This window comes from Physeter macrocephalus, chromosome 20 (assembly GCF_002837175.3).
Source record: "Physeter macrocephalus isolate SW-GA chromosome 20, ASM283717v5, whole genome shotgun sequence".
NCBI classification, from domain to species: domain Eukaryota; kingdom Metazoa; phylum Chordata; class Mammalia; order Artiodactyla; family Physeteridae; genus Physeter; species Physeter macrocephalus.
Window position 1 is genome coordinate 52181935 of NC_041233.1, and position 26440 is coordinate 52208374.

The 26440-nt window shown below is 42.7% G+C and overlaps 1 protein-coding gene and 1 long non-coding RNA gene across 14 annotated transcripts in view; one reads left to right on the forward strand and one right to left on the reverse strand.

The window, feature by feature from the left end:
• PLCE1 (phospholipase C epsilon 1) overlaps nucleotides 1–26440 on the forward strand; it is a 328485-nt gene that overhangs the window by 148398 nt on the left and 153647 nt on the right. For all 13 annotated transcript variants that reach the window (XR_008616316.1, XR_008616317.1, XR_008616318.1 and 10 more), the window contains exon 3: nucleotides 8477–8765. Coding sequence is in view for 8 of the 13 variants with exons in the window: in XM_055081396.1 (XP_054937371.1) it covers nucleotides 8477–8765 (289 nt within the window). In the remaining 5 variants the exon portion in view is untranslated. The remainder of the gene's footprint in view (nucleotides 1–8476; nucleotides 8766–26440) is intronic.
• On the reverse strand, nucleotides 14575–25432 carry LOC114484639 (uncharacterized). The gene is made up of 3 exons (XR_003677779.2): nucleotides 25317–25432; nucleotides 24180–24364; nucleotides 14575–14637 (listed from the first exon to the last, which is right to left on the reverse strand). It is a non-coding gene; the product is annotated as an uncharacterized lncRNA (long non-coding RNA).

Here is a 26440-nt window from a genome sequence, read left to right on the forward strand (position 1 = left end):
CCACAAAAAAAAAAAAAAAAAAAGAAGGAGACTGGAGACCCTAACTATACACCAAATTCAAGAATAATGATGATCAAAATTATCATTAAAATTAAGGTTAATTAATATCCTCCATCCCCCCATTTAAGAAAGCTGAGAAGTATTGGTCATCAAACAGTAACACTAAGAGGGATGTAGGGATAATGTTAGTTGACCCTTTCATGTTAAAGATAAGAAAACTATGAGAGAGGGGTGGGTTTCAGTCACAGGACAGAGTTTGTCTTTTTTTTTTAATCATTGTTCTCAAGCATCTGCCATAGTCTCTGTAACTACAACTCAACAGTTGTTGAATTAACCTGAATTAGGAAAGTCAATATGCGAATCCATATCTTGTTTTTTTAAGCCCCATTATCCTTCCAAATGATCGTTTTCAAGAAGAATCAGGATGGAGACTAGATCTAATTAAACATGCTCAACTCTAAGCCAAACAGCAAATGATAATGGAATAGTATTAAACTGTTGGTAAATTTCTCAGAACAGATCGCGTTTGGTTAGTAGCAATCAGATCCTCATCTGGCTGCAGCTATTCTGAATGTTCTGTAAAGAACTGGTGCCATTTCATGTGACTTCTGTATCTGGTGTTCAGCAAATACAGGTGACAATACAATATCACCTGTGGTTCAGATGAGTCCAATAAAGTCATGACCCAAAAAACTAGAGAATTCTAGCCAATTTCTTGGGGAAGATATGTAAGACATTCATTAATTCAATTAAGAACTATTTATTGAGAAGCTATAATGCCAGACACTTCTAGACCCTGGAGATAGAGCAATGAAAAAGGAAATAAAGTCCATATGAAGCTGACATTCTAGAGGGAGGAGACAGACAATAAAGAGAGGTGGCAGGATCATTACTACAATTACCACTCTCTCAGAAGTGGTTTCTTTGACGATTGTAGCATAGGATTCTCTGTTTGGTTTGGTGGTTAGCAGCGCTGGCTGAGAGATGGAGAGTCCTGATGGCAGGGTCCCAGGTGTGTGCACATTAGTTCCTTATTTTTATGTGGTGGTAATAGTGGGATCTCTTCCTAGAGCTCTTCTGGAGTTTCAATGAAATCATATCTCAGTGCTCAGTGCCTGCTTCATTTTAAGCACTCAATAAATGTTACAGCGATTGCAAGTATTATTATTGAGTCAATGGACACCTAAGTAACAAGCCTCCTTCTTGCTGAAAGATTTCAGAAGATATGCCATCAGATTTTGGAACATCATGATTTTCCATAGCTCTGACCCTAGAAAGATAGCTTTTGAAACAGAACGAGTACAAAATTGACTCCCCTTGTCAAGTATCCCTTTGACCCCAGTAGAAGTCAAGTAAAGACAAAGCCCTTTCTGGCTGTATAGAGGAAGGAGCTTTCCTCCTGGGTGAGTGCTGTGGACACAGTGTGTCTGGCTGCTTCATGCCTTTCAGTGCACTCCTTCTGAATTACCCAGCTCTCTTCAGCCTTGGATGTTTGTTTTATTGTGTTTGGGGTTTGAACTCCATGTCCCAGCGCTGGTTTCTTGAGTCACAAGGAACTTCAAATGTTTTCTTGAGTGTCGTCTAAGTATCGCTTGCTTTTCTGCAAGTAACATCATAATATCAGGGTCACTCTGCTCAAACACAGCACCTGCCATAATGGGAGAAGTATAATTCGAGGGAGAGGATCCACTCACAGTTCACAGCGGTGGTTAAACATAAGTGCTCTGAGGGGCACTGTTTGCAACATTGATCTATAGCTCTCTATATAAATCTTTTTTTATTGAAGTATAGTTTATTTACAATATTTATATTAGTTTCAAGTGTACAACATAGTGATTCAATATTTTTATAGATTGTACCCTATTTAAAGTTTTTACAAAATATTGGCTATATTCCCTATGCATACAGAGAAAGACAAATACTGTATGTTATCACTTATATGTGGAATCTAAAAAATATGTATAAATCTTATAATTTCTAAGAACTCCACAATGGCCAACTATAAAAACCTGGACTCCTTTCCGTTCCTCATTCCCAATGACTTCAGCAAGTCCTGTAGAGTCCATATCCTAAATATATCTTGACTGTTTAAAATAGTTTGCGATTTTTTTTTTTTTTTTTTTTTTTTTTGTGGTACGCCGGCCTCTCACTGCCGTGGCCTCTCCCGTTGCGGAGCACAGGCACTCTCAACCACTGTGCCACCAGGGAAGCCCTAGTCTGCAATTTTTAATTAACTTATTTGGTCTACTTGTTTATTGTCTGCCTTCCCCCACTAAAATGAAGCTCCTTTTGCTCTCTGCTGGATCCCCAAGCCACTGGGCTTGGCACAATGTATACGTTCAATAAATATAAATCAATTATTGAATGAATGGTTGGACACACATCTGTTTAGCAAGATTAGATGCCTTGTTGTGACGTGTTGATTTTATCTCAAAAAGGATATTGACCCATATAGGGCAGTAGTCTCTCTAGTTTTCAGCACCTTCTATTTCCACATTAATCAAGTGAGATAAAGTTTATATTTTTTTATCTTGTAATTTAAAACTATAAATCTCCATATAAAGGAAACATATTTGATCATTCATTAGTCATAACTTGACTGGTTTCCAAAGTAATTTAGGGTGATCATGAAAGGAATTATCATGAATAAAAACAATAACAATGGCAATGTTAACATCACTTAAAACTCTTGCCAAGTAATGATGTTTTCTTGAATCCCACTGTTTGGGCTTTGGGTGTGACCATGTTTAGTGCAATGGGTAAAGCCGGACTACAGAGTTGAACAAATCCAATTTCTACCCTGCCTCAGCCTCTTACTAGCTGTGTAAAGTTGACTGTGTTTCTCCACCTCTGTAGGCTTACTGTCCCCATATGCGAAATGAATCAATCTCATAGGGCTACTGTGTGGATTCAGATCTCATGCAAGGAAATACTCATTATTGTGCCCAACATATCATCATTATGTAAGTTAACTTTTGCTGTGTAACAAGGCACTTCCAAAACGTAGTGACCTTTACAACAATCATTTACTTAGCTCATGTTTCTGTGAATTGGCTGGATGGTTCTCCTCGTCTGGAGGAACTGATCTTTGCTGTACTCTTTCATGTATCTATGATGGCAGGTAGCCTGGCCCCTGGATGATCTAGGATCTAGGATGGATTCACTTTGCGTCTGCCTGTTGGCAGGCTGTTGGCAAAGGTGATAGGAGTGACTGGGCCATGGTCTCTCATCCTCCAGCAAGCTAGCTCTGGCTTCTCCACATGGTAGTTGTCTCAGAATTCCCAAAAGCATCAAGAGAGAGCAAGCTCCAACACACAAGACTTCACTTGCAACACGTTTACTAAATTCCCATTGGTTAAGCAAATCACAAGACTGGCCTGGAGTTAATGAAAGAAATAATTCATGGCCATTTTTTTAGTCTACCACGATCATCCTTATCCTTATCGCCATCATCATAAAAACCAATATTTGTTGAGCATATACTAAGTGGCTGTTCCAGTCATGTTACTATGTTTATCAAAGCCTGTAATTCTTGGGGCTTCCCTGGTGGCACAGTGGTTAAGAATCTGCCTGCCAATGCAGGGGACACGGGTTCGAGCCCTGGTCCGTGAAGATCCCACATGCCACAGAGCAGCTAAGCCCGTGAGCCACAACTACTGAAGCCCGCGGGCCTAGAGCCCATGCTCGCCCGCGAGCCACAACTACTGAAGCCCACGGGCGTAGAGCCCATGCTCCGCAACAAGAGAAGCCACCGCAGTGAGAAGCCCGTGCACCAGAACAAAGAGCAGCCCCTGCTCAAAGCAACTAGAGAAAGCCCGTGCGCAGCAACGAAGACCAAACACAGCCAAAAATAAATAAATTTTTTTTAAAAAGCTTGTAATTCTTACCACAACTTTATGGGGCAGCTACTATTATATCCCCCTATTGGAGAAAAGCATACTGAGGCACAGAATGGGAAAGCAAATTATACAAAGTCACACAGCTGGGAAGCAGAGGAGCTAGGACTCAAACCAACACTCTAGAGCAACACTCATAATTACTGTTTTATACTGCCTCCTCTTCCCATTCTATGTATATGGGATTTTCCACAATTGCTTCTTTTTTTTAAGTGGATGATCTAATAAGAGGTTATAGCCTATTTTTAACATGTACCCTGAGCACTGCCATATCTACCACCACTTCATCCATATTTCAGCATTTTTCCAACAAGCACTTTGAATTCAGCTCATCCAGTGTTGATATGAATGACATGTTTTAGTCCAGATGGTGGTAGAACCTTAGCTATCTTTTTGATTCTTTGTGGATGGGGTGTTAGCAGTAGTGATGGCAGCTCAGAGCTTTATTCTGGGAGCTCTTCCTCTCTTATTTCTTCAGACAAGTTTGAGGGCTTGGAAACAGCTGATAGCAATGCTGAACAATTACTTAATATATACATAACATTTATATATGTTGGAGGTGAGCTGCAACAGCCCTTAAGAGTAGAGGCCATGGCTTTCTCTCTGTATTCTCAGAAACTAGCACAGGCAAGAGCACACAGAGGACAGATTGGAGGAGCTCAGTACAGGTTTATTGTATGTATCTACCTCCATATCGATATACCATTAAAGCAAGTGTCACAAACACATATACTAATGGTGACCAGATAATTGGCCAGGGGTGCTCACAAGAGAGTGATGGGGACTGGCACTAACTGGAGAACTCATGGAAATGCTCAGTGTTGCCAGATTGTTCCATTTTTCAGATGATGCTCTAACTTCAGATGTGTATATAAGCTTTCCTGATTTTAAAACGGTGTGTGTCAAATGAAGGAGGTCCCTTGGGTGAACCTGGCCCACGGCCAGCCAGTTGTTGACCCCCTACATTAGACACTTGTTGGCATCTCTCTGTTGTATCACAACTGTCCTAAAGGCCTGAGGAGGAAACCTTTAATAAGAATAAGGCAGGGACTTCCCTGGTGGTGCAGTGGTTAAGAATCCGCCTGCCAATGTGGGGGACACGGGTTTGATCCCTGGTCCAGGAAGATCCCACATGCTGCGGAGCAGCTAAACCCATGTGCCACAACTCCTGGGCCTGCGCTCTAGAGCCCATGAGCCACGGCTACTGAGCCTGCGTGCCACAACTCCTGAAGCCCATGCGCCTAGAGTCTGTACTTCACAACAGGAGAGGCTACCGCCATGAGACGCCCACGCACCGCAACGAAGAGTAGCCCCCGTTCACCACAACTAGAGAAAGCCCGCGCAGCAGCAAAGACCCAACGCAGCCAAAAATAAATAAATTAATTAATTAATTAAAAAAAATAAGTATAAGGCAAAGATGGAGCACTGAAATGATAAGAGAGGCAGGACTTCGAGAAAGCTGGGTGATGCTCTATTTCAGAGATTCCACAGAGGTCAAGGACATGAGAATAAGAAACGGCCATTAGATTAGAGCAAATTATTCCATACAATGCTACATTCGCAGGCTATGTTCTTTAACAAAAATCCATGGTCAAATAACATGAGAAATACTCAAAACATTCAGTTAAACAAAATAAAACAGATTTCTTTACTCTGACCCTTTCAATTGTTGTTAATATTTTAATAAGCAATGTAAGTCTTCAAAAGTGGAAATACATACTGAGTTTTTCAAACTTCCATGATCAAGGAGTCCTTATTTCATGCAGTTCGTCTAGGTCTAATGATTTGAGGAAGACACTTTGGGAAAGATCGATAAGGGACTGAATGAGACATTGGGACTCTCTGAAGGCATGGGATGGAAACTGGAACACATCGGGTAATGAGTGTGGCCATAATGATCCAACGGAGCAGCTTAGCAAGTAAAGAAAGTGGGTCAACACATTGGTAACTAGGAACCATCAGCGTGTTAGTCTTTGTAAAATAAAACCTTTTTAGGATCATTCCTCTGCTGAAAACAAACAAATAGACAAGCAAAAAAGTGAACGGTTTCCCGCCTCTGAAACCTCTTTGCTTGACATTCAAGGCTCTCCTTTATCAGGCCAGCTGACCTTTCCAGTTTCCCAGTTATTTCCCTACATTCACTCCCTGCTTTTTTTTTTTTTTTTTTTTTTTTTTTTTTTTTTCCCGCCGGTACGCGGGCCTCTCCCTGCCGTGGCCTCTCCCGTAGCAGAGCAAAGGCTCCGGACGTGCAGGCTCAGTGGCCATGGCTCACGGGCCCAGCCGCTCCGCGGCATGTGGGATCTTCCCGGACCGGGGCACGAACCCGTGTCCCCTGCATTGGCAGGCGGACTCTCAACCACTGCGCCACCAGGGAAGCCCCTCATTCCCTGCTCTTAATACCTGCTCTGCTCTCTGTCCTTAGGACACATACCCTGTTCCAGCCTCTTCACCTTTACTTACCATGTGAGTTGCCTCCCCCAACTGCCCCAATTAGAGCCATGCCTGTTTTCCAAGGCACAGCTCAAATCTTCTTTCCCTCTGGATCCTTCTTTAGCTATCAAATCTCACAGAGGGTTCTTTTCCCTGAATGTTTAGAACATTTACTTCTGAAGGACTGTCTCGAGACGTAGTGTGTTGGGGATTGCCTGTATGATTTGGAGCTGAGAGAAGAAAATCACATCCTGAGCTCTGCAGCTCTCTACCCCCATTTGTCCTCACAATACACCCAAATAAGTTTAGGATGATATTATCCAGCAGCACCTAAGAGCAAGGGTATAACCCCATCACAGTGAATTTCACAGACTGTGCTCTGTTGTTAAACAGCCACCTGCTGATCCTTGAGGATAGAGTCCATTCTCTTCTTGCTCATTAGTAATGGGTGCCATTCCTAGACACTAGACTGAGCACTTTATATGTATTGTCAGGGTGAATCCCGCACCATCTCTAAGAAGGGGCAATTAGTATCCTCTCTGGCTGGTGAAGGCATCCCATATACCTGACCCCAAGCCTGGGCTATTTCTGTCCCAGCACACCATCTCCGTGGCCACACTGGCCACCAGAAATTTAATGACAGAGAATTAAAGCTAAAGAATCTGCACTCTGCCTTCAAGTAGCAAGTATATACCAGTAGGCAGAGGAAGGCAGAGTAGAACTCTAGTTAGGGTGTCAGCACAGTTTGAATATCAGGGTGGATTCTGGGTACGTTCTAGGGTCTCGTAACGACTCAGCACAGCTCAACAGGGGTCATTTTGAGTACCCAGGGGCTCTAGTTAAGGTGAGATTTGGAGTGTGCTGCATCACAAGGGTGCATGCAGGGTCTGGAGGGCGTGCAAGGGTCTTCCCTTCCCTGGCCACTCACTGGTGTCAACAGAGGGGGTGACCTCAATTTCCACCCTACTATGAGCTTTTTGCTTATCTGTCTTCCTTATTAAACTGTGAACTCTTTGAGGGGAGAAGCTGTCTTATTTACCCAGGCCCGACACATAACTGGTATATAAACATTGATATAATGAATGAATGACAAGTCAACCAAGGCAAGGTGCTCAAAGTGACATGATGGAGACAACACAGTACAGTAAACCTTTATTCCACCATCAGAAAGCTCGATTAACTCACCCCATGTTATCTTTCTTCCCTGTCGCTAATACACTACCCAGAAGGCTCTGGCTTCCCAGAGACCTTCACAAAACCCCAAACCTCCCAGAAGTAATGTCAAACCTCATAATTTTCAGGTCTCATCTTCTAAATTAGATTGTGAAGTCCTGTAGCCCAAGAGGTGTGTTACTCTTTGTACATGCCCCACATCTTTTATCTCAGTGCTTCTCACAGAACAGATCTATATAAATGCCTGTTTAACGACTGTATTGGAATGGATTGGAATTATGGCTGGGAGACTGTCCTAATAATCCAATCTCCTTGAGATAATTCTTGGTGAATTCAGATGTTGAGGGAAAGAGGAAATCAGGATAGTGGCAGAGGCAGAAGGAAAGACGGAGGGAGGAAAAGTGGGCAGGATCTGTCAACTCATTGGATATGGAAAAAGTATTCAAAGACTTTGATCCAAGCTGATGGATTGAAGGATTATGCCCGAGAGAGAAATATAGATGTTCTCCTGCCCCTTAACCCTCTCATCCTTACTTCATTTTGAGCATGGAGGGAAGATTCCTCATGAATCAGTCTGCAGTGTTCCTTGGAGATAGATCTGGGAGAGTCACTCAGGAGGGTCCAGAAGGACAAAAAGGAAAGGTTTGCCCTTGTCCCGCTACAGACGAGCTTTATTCTGCTGAGGAGGAGGAGGAGAAATTTGAGCTGAATATATTTTTGGTTCGTACAAGTTGTAAGTGCTCTGTTTGATAGCAAGGTTGTTTGAATGGCCCATTTCATAACTACACATAGCTTTCCCAAATAAATGGTGTCTGTAGAATGTTCAGGTTAATGCATGAGTCCAGTGTGCACGAGTGTTTGCACTTAGAGCGACTGAGCCTTCTTTCTTAATAAGTCATCTTGGCATTTTGTCAACAAGTTAATTTGCTTTTCTAAGAAACTAGATTAATACTTCCTGTACTTTGTGCTATTCACAGATCTACAGTGCAGTGAGAAGGGGAGAAGAAACAGAAGAGACAATTAGATCTCTTCTCCATTTCTTCACAAAGCTTCCAGCCTCCGAGACAGCCCATGAAAGGATTAGCATTGGTCCGTGCTTAAAGCAATGTGTCCAAGACACTGTTTGTGAGTATCGTGCCACCCTCCAAAGGACTTCCATATCTCAGTACATCACCGGCTCTCTCCTAGAAGCCACCACATCTTTAGGAGCAAGAAGTAGCCTTCTCAGTTCTTTTGGAGGATCCACCGGACGAATGATGCTGAAAGGTAATGTCTGAAATTTCACTTTTAACTTTTCATCTTTGAATGCAGAAAAGAATCTAAGTTAACATTTATTGCATCTCCTGATGGAAAATTGGGTCCACGTATCAGCAACCTTAAGAAAATATAGCTGCTTTAAGAGAATATATAAAAAGGTAGTCCTCTATCAAAATCCCTTAAGGTATAAACATTCCAAATAATAAGCATTAAGATATTGAAATTTCTTTTTCAAAAATGGCTAAAAGGCTATCTTTAACTTTTCTAAGTTATTCAGATAGGTGGTCTCTCCTAGTGGTAGTCTATGACAGATGTCAATTATTGTAAAAAAGCCTTGTAAACAAGGGTAGTCACGTGGCCACAGTGAAAACCAACCATTTCATTCAAAACAGAGTGGAATATAGTTCTCGTTTCTACACAGAATCAGTAGGTTCATGTTGACCAGAAGAGCTAAAGGCCATCTTCCAGTGACTCCCATCTTAAAAGATAAGATAGGTGTCCTGCTGAAAAATGAAAGCCAATGGAAAATGGGATCAGAACTTCCCAGCTACTTCCCACAAGTAGCAGAAAGGCAAGTCAGAAATGGCAGTGCACCAAAGAAGCTTGGAGATTTGTGCACTGCACAGCTGTCACCACCCGCTTGGCAGCCTTCCCTGGCAGGAAGCTGCCAGCCAGACGGGGACCACGCAGAGCAGCATTCCACTGCCTGGGGGCTGCCAAGAGCTCAATCTGACATCCGGCCACTTCTCTCAAGGAGAGCAGCTCTTGTCCCTCCACAGCAAGCCCCAGACCTGCGATTATCAGGCCAGCGGCCTTCCTCCTCGATCCTCAACCTCCCCACTCCCAGAACCCCTTGGGTGGGCCCTAGAGGGGGTTCACACCTGAGTGGGTGCCATGTTGATTTGTTTTCTAGAGTCACCTTCACTTTTGTGGATTGGTTATAAAGAATGAATGAAGAAAAACGCAAAATGTGGGACAACTAATCCAAGAGACTAAAGAGGAGACACTTGGTTTCATATGTGTTTCATTCATTCAGCATATGTTTTTTGAGCCCCTACTAGGTGCTGGGTAGGAACAAAACATAGCCCCTACCCCCAAGGAACTTGCAGTCTCTAGGTAGTAGGCAGTTTCCCCTATACATAGGATTCAAGATTTCCCTACTCCAATGCGGCTCCTGGTAACTGCCAAGCTTACATTCTCCATCGATGCTCTTCCTGGGAATTTGGGCTGAGATTAGCATGTAGAGTTGGCATTGCTTCAGTGCTTGTGACTCTGTGTGAGGACCTTATCCTGTGAGTTAATCAAGCTGTGTTGATCAGATACCCACTCTGTGCCCAGCAGTGTGTAGGTGTTGTGGGAGATCCTAATAAAGTACAAGTCAATTTACTCGCCTTTAAGTTGTTTATGATCCTAATGAGGAGGCCACATTTGCATGCACCAAGTATTCAAAGAACAGACTGCAGAGAGTTAAATGCCAAATAATGTGGAAGTGGCTCTAAGTGTTCAAAGGGTTTGGAGACAGAGTTAATGTTCCATGTGACAAATGGCTTGGCCGCAAACAAACAGAAGTCAATAAAAGCCACTTTGTTTCTTCCCCATTAATTGCAAAAGGGCAGATCTCCAGGCTCCCCAGCCGAGGCAGGCTGCCTCCAGGCTTACACAGACCTTTGGGGAGAAAAAAGGAGGCCACTGGTTAAGGTGTCTGTTGCCCTGATAATAACTTGATCTCAATTGCTCTTTGCCTGTCTGTATTCAGATCAGAACTTCTATCAGCATTCCCAACTCTGAGACTCATTGGATCATCAGCTAATATGTTATCTTTAGATGGGGGTTTTATGCAAGAGTTGGGAGTTTCTTTTATTTTCTGTTTTGCAGCTCTTTAATGGTTTCTGATATCCCTCTGTTAGTAGCTTCTGCTGAATAATACAATTAGCCAGTTGGCTTCAGCTCCAAGCTAATTTCTATAGCTCTGACTTGCTCTCTTGGAAACCTTTTGCAACTTCAGTGCCCACTCCCCTGGGGTTTTCAAAGTCTATATGTGCCACAGTGAAACATACATTTCTTTAACATGCAGTGAGAGATAATGTGTCAAAAAAACCACACATGGCTGTTCAAAGTCATGGAGTGTTTATGGAACCTATAGGTTCAGCATACTGACTAGTTGAGTCTTGAGCTCTGTTGGTCATATACTCCAGCAGGGGGTCTAGAGGATATGCTTGGCTGCTGTGCAGTGCTTTTCTGCTTGTTTTATTTTTCACTGTGTGTCCTGTGGCATTGAGTAGGCCAACAACTTTCAGATCTCTGTCACCAATGAAAATCTGTGGGAAATGTGTAACACACTCAGTCCCCAGTTTATAAATGACTTGTGTTCCAGAAGTTCATTTCTCAGGAGCTGTGTGGAACTTAGAATGCTTTCCTGGAGAAGCAGTATTAAACGTTGTGATTTGGTTCCCAGACTCTAGTCCTCAAAAACCCCTTTAACCCATAACACAGTTGAAATCTACACACTTCCCATGGAACAAAGAGAAAAACACAGTTATTAGAATACTGAGAATCAACCTCCAGGAAAAGAGCAATACAAGTGAGTTAAAAAACATTTCTTGTTGAGGGGAAATAATTTTAATTAAGATGAGTAGAGTTAAATTAAAACTTTTATGGAGCTTTTGTAAAGAACTTTGGGCCATTGCAGCGATTTTAGATGTTGGCATCTGTAGTTCTGTTGTTATGGTTAATTATCTTTTGAAACTCATATCTAGCATGAAAGATTCAGAAAATTATTATCCCAGTAAGTTTTATTTCTTTTCTTTTAATGAGAGACTTATAAATGGAATGAAGAAGGGAAAAGGAAGGCAGGGCAGTGTTTATAATTTTTTTCCCAGAGGGAAAGGATAAGGAAGAGGGTCAAAAAGAATGACTTCTTCCATGAGAGAGATCACATTTGAAGTGGATTAAATGGAGTTGAAAAAGGTAGAAAAAAAGGAGGAGGGCAAAAGACAAATGCTGTATGATTCCTTTTATATGGGGCACTTAGAATAATCAAAATCATAGAGACAAAGTAGAATTGTGGTTGCCAGGGGCTGGTGTGGGGTGGCTATGGATGGGGAGTTACTGTTAATGGGTACAGAGTTTCAGTTTTGCAAGATGAAAAGAGTTTTGGAGATGGATTGTGGTGATGGTGGCATAACGTTATGAATGTACGCATTACCACTCAACTGTATTAAAAATGGTAAGGATGCTGAAGTTTTTGTTATATGTGTTTTACCACATACACACACAAAAGAATTGAAGAATTTAACAAGGAGGAGGAACATGTTCTGTAGGTCTCTGGTGCCAGGTCCATTAAGATGTTAGAAAGAACTGAAAAAGAAAAAGAAATATGAAGACAGCTTTTCACGTGACCTGCAGGTGCCCCAAGTCAACTTGTCTCCTGGAAGTGGTTATGATTACAAGATGAGGGTTGGAGCTGCCTATAGTAGGTGAGAATAGGAGGAGAAAATGTGCAACCCATTCTTCATTATTCACAGGGCATTCACAAGTCAGGAATTGGTAACTTAAGTGTTGATTAGTCAGAGTTCTGCAGTCTTGCAGCCTGTACCCACAGTCTACAGGATTCTGCTAACTCTCTGAAATCTCCATCAGCTTGCACACCTCCAGTGGTACAGGTGGCTCTAGAAAAACAGCCAACAGTCAGTACCTTCCTGGTTTTCTGCCTTCAGGACCAATGAGGATGGTCCATCTACTAAGTGGAAAATTTGCCAAATAATGAGAAACATTTTCTGATACGAAGCATCGAAAAGCAAGGGTATGCCCTTGATTACAAGGATGTACTGTCTCAAAATGGAAAATGGAGAGCTGACACCAGGGACTGTGTAAGGACTGTCAGGGACTTCCACTAGTTGAGTACAATCAAGATCTTTCTACTTCCCATCTGGTTCCCCTTCTCTTCCTTCCCATTAACCTTGTTAGAATCCCAGGACCAACTCTGTATAGCAGTGGCAGCCAAAAGAATTATTAACTTCAATAATCAGGAATACATTTTCTAAATCCACCTGCTTTTGTTTCTTTTTTTCCATTGTACTCCCTACTAAAAATTACAAAATCACAGTAAAGTAAAAAGCGAGAGAAAAGAATAAGATAGTTTATAGTAATGTAAAGCACTGAAATAGCAAAAGTAAAAAAAGTAGTGACAAGGAGGAGGATTTTTCAATATAAGGAGGCTAAATGTTTTCAAATGTGCATATTGTATCAGCCAATATAATAAATTTAGTACATTAAACTCAATTTTTCCTTCTCAAATTGTTCCTAAGTAAGTTCGTAAATTAAAGGATTAAATAATTATGTATTACCAGGACAAAGCATAGTTACCCATATTTAAATTATGTAGTAGACAGTGCTCATTTTTAACCAGGTTGGGTATGTGTATGTATAGAATAGCTATTAATAAATAAAGTTATTCATCATATATAGACTATAGATAGAATATCAATATGAAAACAAAAACTGCCCTACAAATGTAATATTCTTATTTGAAAATGGGGGATATTCTGTTTCTGATAGAAAGGTCTAATAAATTTTCAACTTATTTTCTTCTACTGCAATAAGTATGTTCTATTTGTGTCTTCTTCTAAAGTAAATGCCTTTGAGTATAAAAATAAGAAGTCCTAATAGGAATACACACACACACATTTGAACTATGTGCTTGTACCTCATAAATAATTTAGTTTATTAAGGCTGTCCTGGTTGACTTCCTCATAATCAAAACAATTAACCTTTACATGCCTACCAGGCAAGAGAAAGCATATCCATAGTTCTAATTCCAAGATTTAAGTGTATTTAAAGAAATCCTCTGACTTACTAGTTTTGTGACCTTGAAATTATTTCATTGATGTTAAAGTATGCTTTAATGTAACTTGGGATATGTTTTTGTGCCAGTTAATCAACTAAAAAGTGTTCATTCACTGCCCACTATGGCCTAGGGCTGTGTCACCTCTGGGAAAAATGTGAAAGATCATATCTGGAAGCCTTCAACTTGTAAAGTAATATTTCTCACTCCAGAGAAGATGTAATATTAGGTTTCAGGTCTACTGAGGTAGCCCTTACTACCCTCAAGAGATTCATAAACTGCAAAGCTAGTCAGTTGATGGTGGGGTCTGTAGCTCACGGGGCTGGGAAGTTTGGTAGGCACAAGACAAAAGCACTCTGCCTTGGGACACAGGTGGCCAGGTGTCATCCAGGAGTGTGACTCCATGTCGAGATGTACCTAAACATGCGCAGGTGTGACTGAGGAGTGTGACTCCACACCCATGCTTATAACCAGGGGGAGCTTCTCCAAAGCTCCAGTGAAGAGCGAAGTTACCTACCTCAGATATTACTGGAGACATGATGCTTCTTGAGTCAAAACAATTGTGTGTATTTTGGGGGAGAAGGAGGGTGAAGCAGAAGAATTACATTTATTTTTAATTTTTTCAAGATGACATCCCCATTACTGATATCTCTGATTTTTATTTTATTTATTTTTTATTAATTAATTAATTTATTTATTGGCTGAGTTGGGTCTTTGTTGCTGCGCGCGGGCTTTCTCTAGTTGCGGCGAGCGGGGGCTACTCTTCGTTGCGGGCTTCTCATTGCGGTGGCTTCTCCTGTTGCAGAGCATGGGCTCTAGGCACGCGGGTTTCAGCAGTTGTGGTTCACGGGCTCAGTAGTTGTGGCTCACGGGCTCTAGAGCGCAGGCTCAGTAGTTGTGGCACACTGGCCTAGTTACTCCGTGGCACGTGGGATCTTCCCAGACCAGGTCTCGAACCCATGTTCCCTCCATTGGCAGGTGATTCTTAACCACTGCGCCACCAGGGAAGCCCCTCTCTGAAATTTTAAACTCTTCCATCTGTAAAGAGAAAGTTGGGTAAAGGGAAGGATTAAAATTAGAATTATAGTAATAGTTTTGAACATTTTTTAGTTCTTGCTTGGTGCCAGGTATTACTCTGAATGCTTTATACATGTGATTTCATTGACCATTCAATGGTCCAATGAGGGAGGTGCTGTCTACTAATGAGGAAACGGAGACCCAGAGACATGAAGAAACTTGCCTAGGTGTACACAGATAGTCCATGATAGAGTCAGCACTTGAAACCAGACAGCCTGTTGAGTGCTTCCTGTGATTCAGGCAATGCACCAAGCCCTTCATCTGCATTATTTCATTTAGTCCTTATTGTGGGTTGACTTGTGTCCCTTGAAAGAAATATGTTGAACTTCAAACCCCAGTTCCTACAGATGGGACTTTATTTGGAAATAAGATCTTTACAGATGTAATCGAGTTAAGATGAGGTCACTTTCAGTTAGAATCGGCCCTAAACCCAGTGACTGGTCTTCTTTATCAAAAGAAGAGATGAGGACAGACCATTCTTGGATGAACACCCATGTGATTATAGAGGCAGAGATTGGAGTGATGCACCTGCAAACCAAGGAATGTTAAGGACTGCCGGCCACCACCGGCAGCTAGGAAGAGGCTGGAAAGGTTCTGACCAGAGTCCAAGGGGGAGCATGGCCCTGCCAACACTTTGCTTTTGGACCTCTAGCCTCTAGAACTGAGAATAAAGTTGCGTTGTTTTAAACCATCCCAGTGGTGGTATTTTGTTACGACAGCACTAAGAAATTAAGACAGTCCTTTTGACAATCCTGTAAGGAAGAAATATTAGCACCAGGAAACTGAAGCTCATAGAGGTTAAGTGACTTGCACAAGGTTACCCAAATAGTAAGTGTGTGCAGCCAACCCAGGTCAAGCTTCTCCAAGGCCTGTGCTCACAGCCGTGGGGGAGACATGTTTGCAGCTCTCCAATGGCACTGTCCATTTCCGCTTTGTTTTAGTTGTTCGGTCCCATCCTCCTCTCGCACAAACACCTTGCCTGGCACAGGACCGGGCACAGAACAGACAGTCCATAATCCTTCGTGGATTCCAGTGGCAGATGTGTTCACAGAACCAAGGAACATGTCATTGCTCCTTGCAACACTTAACTGAATGAGATCATTTTCGAACCAAAGAAAGAAAACACTAACTTACCTGTAGTTTGCACTGACATATCAGACTCATACAAAATGAAAATACAAATACATTCAGGAAGTTTCCAAGCAGGAGCAAAAGCTATATTCAGTGTCCCAAAAGCTACTGTCAGTGCAAGGTGCTGGAATGGTTGCAGAGTTATCTCTGGGGTCTTTCTTGCTCCCTGTCTGAACTCCTCTCCCCTCCTCCTCAGACACTGTTGCCTCTGGGGGTGCAGAGCCCCCCTAACTGTATCAGCCCATTCACTCCTCACTTACTACCCCATTAAAAACACAATCTCCTGTTCTTTCTGCAGTGGACCCCAGCTGGCTTTGTGAAGAGAGAGGTCTGCTGGGTTGGAATAGAGACCTGGGGTGTTGACTGATAAGGGAAACTCCTCCGGGAGGGCCAGGGACAGATAGAGGAGCTGATGGTAACTGGCAGAGAGAATGGGGCACCCAGGTGTAAAGGCATGAGACAGGAAAAGGGATGGTGTGTTCAGGGACTGCTGGTCTACCAGGCTGTTCTGGCCAAAGCCTGGGGCATACAGGGAGTAAGTAGGAAGGCATGGGCTGGGCTGGGGGGAGAAAATACGTCTCCATGGGGTTGTATTTCATGATAAAGAGCTTGGCTTTTACCTTGTAAGTAATGAGAGACACTGAAGGGTTCTAAGGAAGCGTGTGATGTGAGCAGACTGTGTTTCTAGAAAGATCCATCTGGCTGCATTGTGGGGTGGGGCTGCTCAGAGTGTCACCCTTAGCCCACCTGCATCGGAATTGCCCAGCCTGAGTGTCCAAAGTATAGCTTTCTGGGCTTCACCCCCAAACCTACCGAATTAGGGTCTCTGATACTTCAGGTGAGTATGTTTGGTGTGGAAGGTGGATGGAAGGAAAGAGCAGTGAGAACTGGAGGCATTTAGGAGGCTGTTGCTAAGGCAATGTAGGGTGCTGCTGGCACATTAAGTAATTGGTAAAAATTACGAAAAGGCCCCCTCCTCCCTCTCTGCAGGGTGATGCAGCCTCATACGCACACATATTTAGTGCACAGCATGCAGGCTGGATCTCGGACCTCCCCTCCACTCGGGTAAGGACTTTTGTGCAGTGCACAGACTGTTCACTGTAGCAAAGAGTCTAAATCCTTGGGAAGCAGCAGAGAGGTGTAAGTAAGAAGTAGAATTAATAGAATGTGGAGACTGAATGGATGTAGTGGGGATAAAGGGAGTTAAGTTTAAGATGACCATGAATTTATCTTTAAAAAAATAATTTCAAATCCTTCCAACGTGTTACTGATGGCAGAAATTAATAGAATTGTTGGATCATATGCCCATCCATCCTTCCCATCGCTTTAAGAAATCAAGAAATTAAGGGTTGGTTAAATCCTAACGTTGAATTCAGAAAGATGGTTGGTGAGGACAGCAACCCCAGCCAGTCACTTGGAGTTCCTCTGTTTGAGCTGATCATAAAAATGTCAAGTCCTAGTTACAGAAACTCAGAGTGGGCCATATTCCTGAAATTCATTTGCAGGATAGTTTTTTGAAACTCTACACCCAAAGAAACAACAGCAATTGGATTCCAAGCCTTCCTCCCAAAGCTTGCGTACCACGTATAAAACTGAACTCATAACTATTTTAAATCAAAAAGTCCTAAAAGGTGACTTTTCAATGTCAGTAAGCAAATGTTTTCCCAAAACAAACTGGAATAAGAAATCACCACATTACTGTTGGTGGGAGTGTAAATTGATACAGCCACTGTGGAGAACAGTATGGAGTTTCCTTAAAAAACTAAAAGTAGAACTATTATATGACCCAGCAATTCCACTACTGGGCATATACCCTGAGAAAACCATAATTCAAAAAGAGTCATGTACCAAAATGTTCACTGCAGCTCTATTTACAATAGCCAGGACATGGAAGCAACCTAAGTGTCCATCAACAGATGAATGGATAAAGAAGATGTGGCACATATATACAATGGAATATTACTCAGCCATAAAAAGAAATGAAACTGAGTTATTTGTAATGAGGTGGATAGACCTGGAGTCTGTCATACAGAGTGAAGTAAGTCAGAAGGAGAAAAACAAATACCGTATGCTAACACATATATATGGAATCTAAGAAAAACTTTGTTATAAAGCAGAAACTAACACACCATTGTAAAGCAATTATGCTCCAATAAAGATGTTATAAAAAAAGAAAAAAGAAAAGAAAAGAAATCACCGCATTGATCCCGAAAGAGGAAGGTTTAGAGAAGGATGAAAAGCAGATGGATAACCCTGGGGGAGTTAAGAAATACATTTAAATTGAAATGTAAAGAGAGAAGATTAAGAATAGTATTTAAAGCTGAAACATACAGTTACCAATAGAAAAATAAAACTAAAAAAGTATAACTTGCAGTAATGGGGAGAATGGACCAAATTCCTCATCTTTCATCGAGGTTATTAAATGTATTCTTCTTAAAAGGGAAGAGAATATATTTTTTTAAATGGGATGAAAATCTTTTTTACAGTTAGGAGATAACTGCCAAAGAACAGACACAGAATCATGCAAAAATGGTTACCTCCAACAGAGGCCTCTTACTTGTCACCTCCTATCCATCCTTACTAGTTGAATGTTAATTTCCATGTGCACCTACTACATGAGTGATGTTTAAAAAGAGGCATTTGGAGCCTGTGTGAAGACTGATGGATGCAAGCCGCTTGTTTCCAATGGTATTGTTTTCTGCAGCCATAATGAAGACCGTTTGGGGCTCACATTCAAATGAGAAGGGGGACAGAGGCTTTGTTGAAGCAAGCAGAGAGAGTGGTTCAGAATCAAGAAGACAAGTATTATCTGGGGCTCTCTTTGTCCTGTAGGACTCTCAGCCTCTGAGTTGCTTCATGGTTAAAAGAAATTGAACAGGAGCATCATTCTGTCTTTTGTTCGAGTCTTGACTTCAACACTGTGTCATCTTGAATAGGTGACTTTGCCTTTCTAGGCTTCAGTGTCTGCCACCATAAAGCAGGAATAAGAGCAACAACCTCATAGAGTTGTTCTGAGGATTAAATGAGATAATGTATATGAAGAACTTAGCATAGTATCGGGCATCTAATTTGTGTTCAGTAAATGTTACAGTGATAATGTGATGCTGAGGTTGATGATGGTGGTAATGATGATTGCTGCCACCCTTTGCCAACCCCATGAAATGCCAGCCCTCCACTGTTCTTTTTTTTTTTTTTAATTTTTATTGGCATATAGTTGATTTACAATGTTGTACTAGTTTGGGGTGTACAGCAAAGTGAATCAGTTATACATATACATATGTGCATTCTTTTTTTTTTTAGATTCTTTTCCCATATAGGCCATTAGAGAGTATTGAGTAGAGTTCCCGGTGCTATACAGCAGGTTCTTATTAGTTATCTATTTTATATATAGTAGTGCGTATATGTCAATCCCAATCTCCCAATTTATCCTTCCCCTGTCCCCTGCCCCCCACCCCCGCCACCTTATCCCCTGGTAGCCATAAGTCTCTGCTCTTAGCCAGGTCTCCCTGGCTATGGGCTCAGAGAAGTAGCATCTTACGGGACACTTGAAAGGAGGTATCTAGAGGCTGGAGGCTGCCCCTATGTATGGTTTTCCTTAGGACTCATGCATCAGGCCACTCATTAATTCATTTAACAAATATTTGTTGAGCATCTTCTATGTGCCAAGCACTGTGCTAGGCCCTGAGGATAAAATAGTGAATAAGACAAAGTCACCTGATAGTGGAGGAGATGGACAGGTATACATGCAATTTTAGGACAGTAAATAAATGCTGTAGTTGAGATAAGAACAGGATGTAGGGGCTCAGAGGGAAGTCCCTGTACCATCTTGAATGAAGTCTGAGGTTTCTAAAACCATTTTAGAGCCTGGAGAAATGTGAACATCTATTTAACCAAGGAAAACAAGCCCTCTCCTATATTATGATGCTTCTGTTTTTTCAGCTTCATTCTCTGCTGATATCATCTCGCTTCCCTCCAGAGTAGAAAAGATGCTAAGCATTTATTCCTGGGATTGGGCACCATGTCTACTAAGATTGGTATAAAATTTAGTGTTCAAGTTAGAATTTGTACATTTTTATGAAGATGGATGGATTACTCTTTACAATAAAATTAAATGAGATTTTTTTCAGTATGTGTATCTAATCCTTTTGAGTGTTTTAAATTGTTTAAAGAACAAAAACCTCATTTAAATGAGCTATGAAAATTCTTGTCCATGGGAACATTTATAGAACATAATGGAAAATGCTTATAATTTGTTTATAATAACATGTGGGTCAGTAGCAAATATTTAAGAGGAAAAAAAGAGAAGATCTCAGGATAGTCTGAGTCATTATTTAAACTTCTGTCAGAATTGAGTCTTAAAACCAAGAAACTTGGGCTTCCCTGGTGGCGCAGTGGTTGAGAGTCCGCCTGCCGATGCAGGGGACGCGGGTTCGTGCCCCGGTCTGGGAAGATCCCACCTACCGCGGAGCGGCTGGGCCCGTGAGCCATTGCCGCTGAGCCTGCGCATCCGGAGCCTGTGCTCCGCAACGGGCTGGGCCGGCGCAGCCGGAGCCTGTGCTCCGCAACGGGAGAGGCCACAACAGTGAGAGGCCCGCGTACCGCAAAAAAAAAAAAAAAAAAAAAAACCAAGAAACTTAACTAGTACAGTTAAAGTAGTAAGAGGGCATTTTAAGAGTGTTTAGTTTTCAATGGACTAAATTCTAACAGAAGATTTTACCATCTTCTGGAAGGTCTAAAATGTTTTGCCAACTGGAAATATGTACATATTTGGTATTTTAAGTCTTTTAGCTCTGTATTTCATTATAACAACAAACTTTTTAGAAAACAATTTCTATAATATTAATCCCATAAATGATTCTATGATGGCCTGAAGAAATGGATCCTTCAACCCCTCTGAGGCTTTACCTGTGAATTTTACAGTCACCAGAAACACCCTTGGTAACAGTTGTGGGTAATTTACCCCAGTTTATACGCAGAACCACATTTTTACATAATAAGCAGACATCTAAAATCCATTTCTAGCAGATATTGTTGTGGATGATCTGAGAACATGGAGGGGAACTGAGAGCATAAAAAGTTTCAGAGACTCTGGCAACTCACAAGATCTGAGCTTATGGACTGCCAACTCTAGAACCAAAACCTTTAACTGGGCTTAGTGGGGCAAAGCCAGCTTTTGGTCCCAGGTCTGTCTGATTCCCAATCCAAGTTCTTAACCATTAGGAAACCCTCCAATTTTATCTCCCACTCAAAGCTCAGCCTGTCCTGAGCATGTGTGTGTGTGTACATACATATATAAGTACAACATGGAACCCCCAATTTGAACACAGGTCCGTCTGACTATAAAATTGATCACTTCTCTGTGTACCTGCTGCCTCCTTGACCTAGAGACCTCCAAGGACTTCAAGGCTATTTCAGGCATTCTTTGATATGGGTACCTATGGGGGTGGGTGGAAGGCTTTTCCCTTCTACCGCTGAGTCAGCAGTCATAGCACAGAATCAACCAAATGGGAGAGGAAGCCTCAGAAAATATTTGTTGAGTGAATGAATGAGTAAATGAATACCTGCGCACACCTCTAGGCTAACACACAGTTACCTGTACTAAATAAAACCAGAAAAGCACGTTTGAAGCCATTTGATTTGAACCCGTGAGCATCACGAATATCTAAATTTAACTTACCAGCAATGGCTATTTTTCAAACATCATTTACAAAAATCATTTGGGCTGTTCACAGCCCTGCTCAATATGGGACTAAAGGTACATGGCAGAAAACAGACCGTCTGAGAGCCACACAAGGCATATTTGATCTTCATTGGCCTCTGAGCAGGAAAGTCCTGCCCTATCCCACAGTGAGGCAGACAGCCATGGAATGATTTCTCTCTAGTCTGGTTCTGTCACCGCTCTATATGCCCTCATACCCCTGGGCCTGTTGGCAAGTGCTCCTTTGGGCTTTATCTCTGCAAAGTGGACCCACACTCTTGTTGAGAAAATAGAAAAGGGGTAAAAAGGAGAGGCTCCAGTCTCTGCATTAGCCCTGCTTTGAAGGGTCTGGGGTCTCTTTCCTGAGCAAAGAGATGAGGGCACCTCCATTCCACAGCCCTCACGCTGAGAGAGGAGCCCCTATTTTCTCTCTGTCTTTGGGGAAGGCCCTCTTCTCTGTGGTCATCATACCCCAGCACACCAAGAACAGGCTGCTAGTAGTTGAAATTCATTTACCTTGCAAATATTATTAAACATCTGCACTGCCAGGTATTAAGAATAGAACAGACATTTTCCCTACCCACATGGAGCTTAAAGACCAGTAGGGAATCATGTAATTACAAAAATAAATGACAAGTTGTGGCCATGGTACATGCTACCAGGGAAAGGGCCATGACTGTGTGAGACCATCTAAAAGGGGGATTAAACCCAGGCAGAGAAGGCAATGATGTTTCCACTGAGGGCTAAAGGTCCAACAGATATTAACTAAGAGAAGGGGAGCTGGAAGAGTGTTCGAGGTAGAAGTAATCATTTGTGCAAAGGCCCCATGGCAGCTGGGAGTATGGCAAGTTTGAGGTTTGAGTGGAGAGTGGAGACCTGGAGGGTTCCTCAGGAAAGTCAGGAGAACTCAGAGTGACAAAGGCTAACAGGTACTGGGTACTCACTGTGGGCCAGGCACTCTGAGAAGTGTTTTGTTTGTTTGTTTGTTTGTTTTTAATATTATCTAATTTAAGACTCACATTTTTACATGTGAAGAAACTAAGCCACAGAGAGGCAAAACAAACTACCAGATAGTACAGGCTCTTGTTAAGGGCTCCTGTCTGTATCCCTAGGAGCCATGGAAAACCATCAGAGGGTTTTAAACAGAAGAGACACAATAGGATTTCTCTTTCAAAAGGATGATTCTGACAAAAATCAACTAGAGATGCCCCCACTTACACTGCCTCTCTAGCCCTCTTTACCCCCAAATAAAAATGTTTACATTTAAAACCATCGAGCCTATTGAATCTGAAAATAAATGATATTCTGAAAGAGAGACGCAGCTTGTATGAGCGGTAGTGCTGTGTGGTTGTTCTGAGGAGGTGGGCAAAGGAGGAATAACCTAGTAACCCAGCTTTCTCTACTTTCTGGGAACTGTATTCGAAGAAGCTTAGAAGACAGGCTATGGTATGGACTAGAAAGGGGGATTGAAGACACTCCCCCCTGAAGGCCCAGGGGGACTGTTAACACTCCCCCACCCCAAGCCAAACTCACTGAGTGCTGAGTCATAGCAGTGTCTTGCTTTGACCAGGAGAGCAAAAACTCCCTTGTGGGCCAAATCCAGGCTATGTGGCTTTTTCTTTGACAGCTGCAGTATTTTTTTTACATTAGGACGTTTTGCATTAAAATGTAGAGTTCTGGCTTTTCTGACACCTCTGGGCCACCATTCTCCCTTGGCCCCTTGCGCTGGCCCTGATGCATGCACACCCCAAGCAAGACATATCAGCTCGCTCTCTCATATACCTGGCCCCGCCACTGGGTTGTCTCCCTCCCAGCTCAAGTCTCATTTCCTCACCCGTCTAACCCTGCAGACCGCTACATTTGTGTGCCCTGGATGGTATGCTAGGGAGGGTTTCAGTTCATGGGTTTAGGAGGCTGGACTGGAAGCAGGAAAGTCTTCTTTGAACCGGCTTCTGCTGGGGGTCTCATTCCAGGCACGAGATAAAGTACAGGGTGGGAAGGAGCACAGGGCCTGGGAAACAGTGAGGAAGTGATTCTCAGCAATGATCTGTGGGCGGATGCAGGGAGGCATAAGGCTAATTTGGTAGATGTGGTCACAATTTGGAGAGAACAGGTGAAAATTTGGACCTAAAGCATTAGAAAGCCATCACAGTCTCTTAAGCAGGTTGACTTTTAGGAAGGAGAGACCAACAAAAACATGGTATAGGTCAAGAGCCTGGAGGCAGGACACCCTCGGAAGGAGGGAGAGTAGTAATTACAAACTTGCATGAGTATTCCCGGATCAGGAATGGTGCACTCAAAATAAAGGGCCAGAAGCCAGTGTGAACCCATGCAGTTTTCGTTGGCACAGGGCAGTGCTTACCGGAAAAAGATTGGTCATGAAAATTTAGCATCACGGGGAGAAAAATGAAATGTAATAAAAATTACGGTTGGTTAAGAATGGAGGCATTTTTACTATGACACAGCCCCACTTTGAAAACCTCTGCATCCGTGCCAAGGGGTGACGCAGTCGGCTCAGCCCAAGGGGCTGGGAGCGGGGCCTCCTCGGGCTTCCATAAAGCACAGATCTTGCCCAAATGTGGAAAACCTTTAGGGACATGAAAACCATGAGGGATCCATAGCCCTGATTTGAACCAAGCAGAATAAACAAACCCCTGCCCAAACTGGAACTCACTGGACGCCTTTCAGGGTTATCCAAGGGGAAAGGCTGGAGGCCTCAAGGGTCTTCAAGTGGGTTAATGTCTTGTTTCACTGATTCACTCCAGTCTGATATAACTGCATGCTCTTCGGTCTTTGTCCTTTTTTGTAGCGTCTCTCAACACCTCAGTTGCAAACCCAGAAATGGATTGTGTTCGGAACCTAAAACATATACAGTACTTTTTTTATTTTTCTGCTAATGGGATGTGAAAGCCCAAGTTAGACCATCTGGAAGTGTGTTTCATGTTCAGGAACTGGGTTGGAAAAGTTCCAGAGGGTATTCACATTTTCCATAGACAGGGTTTTGGTAAGTTCCCAACCTCTTAAGCTCTTACCCTGTCTCTAGCCCACCTCTAGGAAATATAATGTAATATAACACACTATGAAAACATTTGCTGAGTGCTGGCCATGGCTTTGTTCTAGCCAGGGATGAAAACAATGAAAAAAGGCAGTGTCCTTCATCTCTAGGAGTCATTGATTTAGTTGACAGAAAGACTGACGTTCGAATATGTGGTTACACTGTACTGTGACACATATGAGGCAAAAATTAGTGATTAAGAGTGTGCACTTTGGTGACAGACCTAAATCCCAGATCTACAACAGACAAGCTGTGTGACCTGGGGCAGATTACTTAACCTTTCTGTGAACTTAACCTTTCTAAGTTTTATCATCCTGCCTGTAAAAGGGGACAATGCAGATACTCGCCTCAGAAAATTATAACAGGATAAAATCAATGAACCTAATGAATATAAAGTGATTAGCATACTGTCCAAAACAAATAAACAGAAAAAGGTGGAGATGGAGCAAATAAGACATTCCAGAAATAGCAAGAACAGAGGCTTAGATCAGGATGGTTCTGCAGAGGGAATAGCAAGGGGTCAGGTTTGGCAGGAGGGAGGGAGCATGGAGGGGACTGTGGGAAATGGAGCTGGGGAGGGTGCCCTCGTCTGGAGGCCATCTGGAGCTGCAGGTGGCCCCTGGGTCAAGGCAGACCTCAGGAGGACGGGGGTCCAGACAGAGCTATTCCTGGCTCTTGCCCTCAGAGCTCATTTCTCCCATCCACCCCATCCCTTCCCACGATTCCAGGCTGCATCAACCACCAACAGCACCTCACCTGCCTCGAAGGTCTCTCTCATCTTCCCGGTTAGCTCAGGTGGATCATACACAGGTAAATTCCTTTTTCTCCTTCTCTGCCTCAGCTGTGAGAAAACTGGAATTTTAAAATGCAAACTCTTCCTTTAAAAAAAAAGAAAGAAAGAAAGGATAGAAGGAAATGAGGGAGGAAAAAGAGATAGAAGAAGGGAAAGGGAGGGAAATGGATAGGGGATGGGATGGACAAACAGATGTACAGTAACAGACAAGTTCAGCAAAGCACAGACTACCTCATATATCAAAAGTGGGTCACAAAGATCAGCCTTGCCAATGGATTCCATTTGAAGGACTTCCTGTTCTCTTCCTTGCTTCTGTCTGAATGTCTGGACTTGGAGAGATTACACTAGCTATCTGAGGAAGAGTCGGCTTGCTGACATGGATGCCACATCCCTTCCAGAACCTTCTCATCTCTCCACAGTGGGGGGAGGGGGGAGCCCAGGTCTTAGATTCCTTTGGCCTTAGGCTGTGTCACATTCCTTTGTGTTTATCAATCTCTCCATCTGCTCATTCAGTGACAGTTACTAAACTCTCCTCTCTGCAGGCGCCCTGCCGGGAGGGAGTTGGAGATAGAAACATAAGCTATAGGAGGTCCAAACAACAGTACTACAGACTCTGAAAACAGCACCAAGAAAGGACCAGGGCTACCCAGAGCACCTTTGTATTACGTATATCATACCCAAAGGTGACTGCTTAGTGTTTAACTTGGACATAAATTCTGGTGGTATTGTTTTCTTTAAAAAGATTATTCTTGTACCTTTATTACTTTGGACCTAAAAGCAAAAAGCCTGCATTGTTTTAAAAATATTGTTATTAAGACTAACTTTTGGGCTTCCCTGGTGGCGCAGTGGTTGCGAGTCCGCCTGCCGATGCAGGGGACACGGGTTCGTGCCCCGGTCCGGGAAGATCCCACATGCCGCGGAGCGGCTGGGCCCATGAGCCATGGCCGCTGAGCCTGCGCGTCTGGAGCCTGTGCTCCACAAAGGGAGAGGCCACAACAGTGAGAGGCCCGCGTACCGCAAAAAAAAAAAAAGACTAACTTTTTCTACCGCTCAATTTAGTACAAATTAGAAACCGTTTATTTATGAA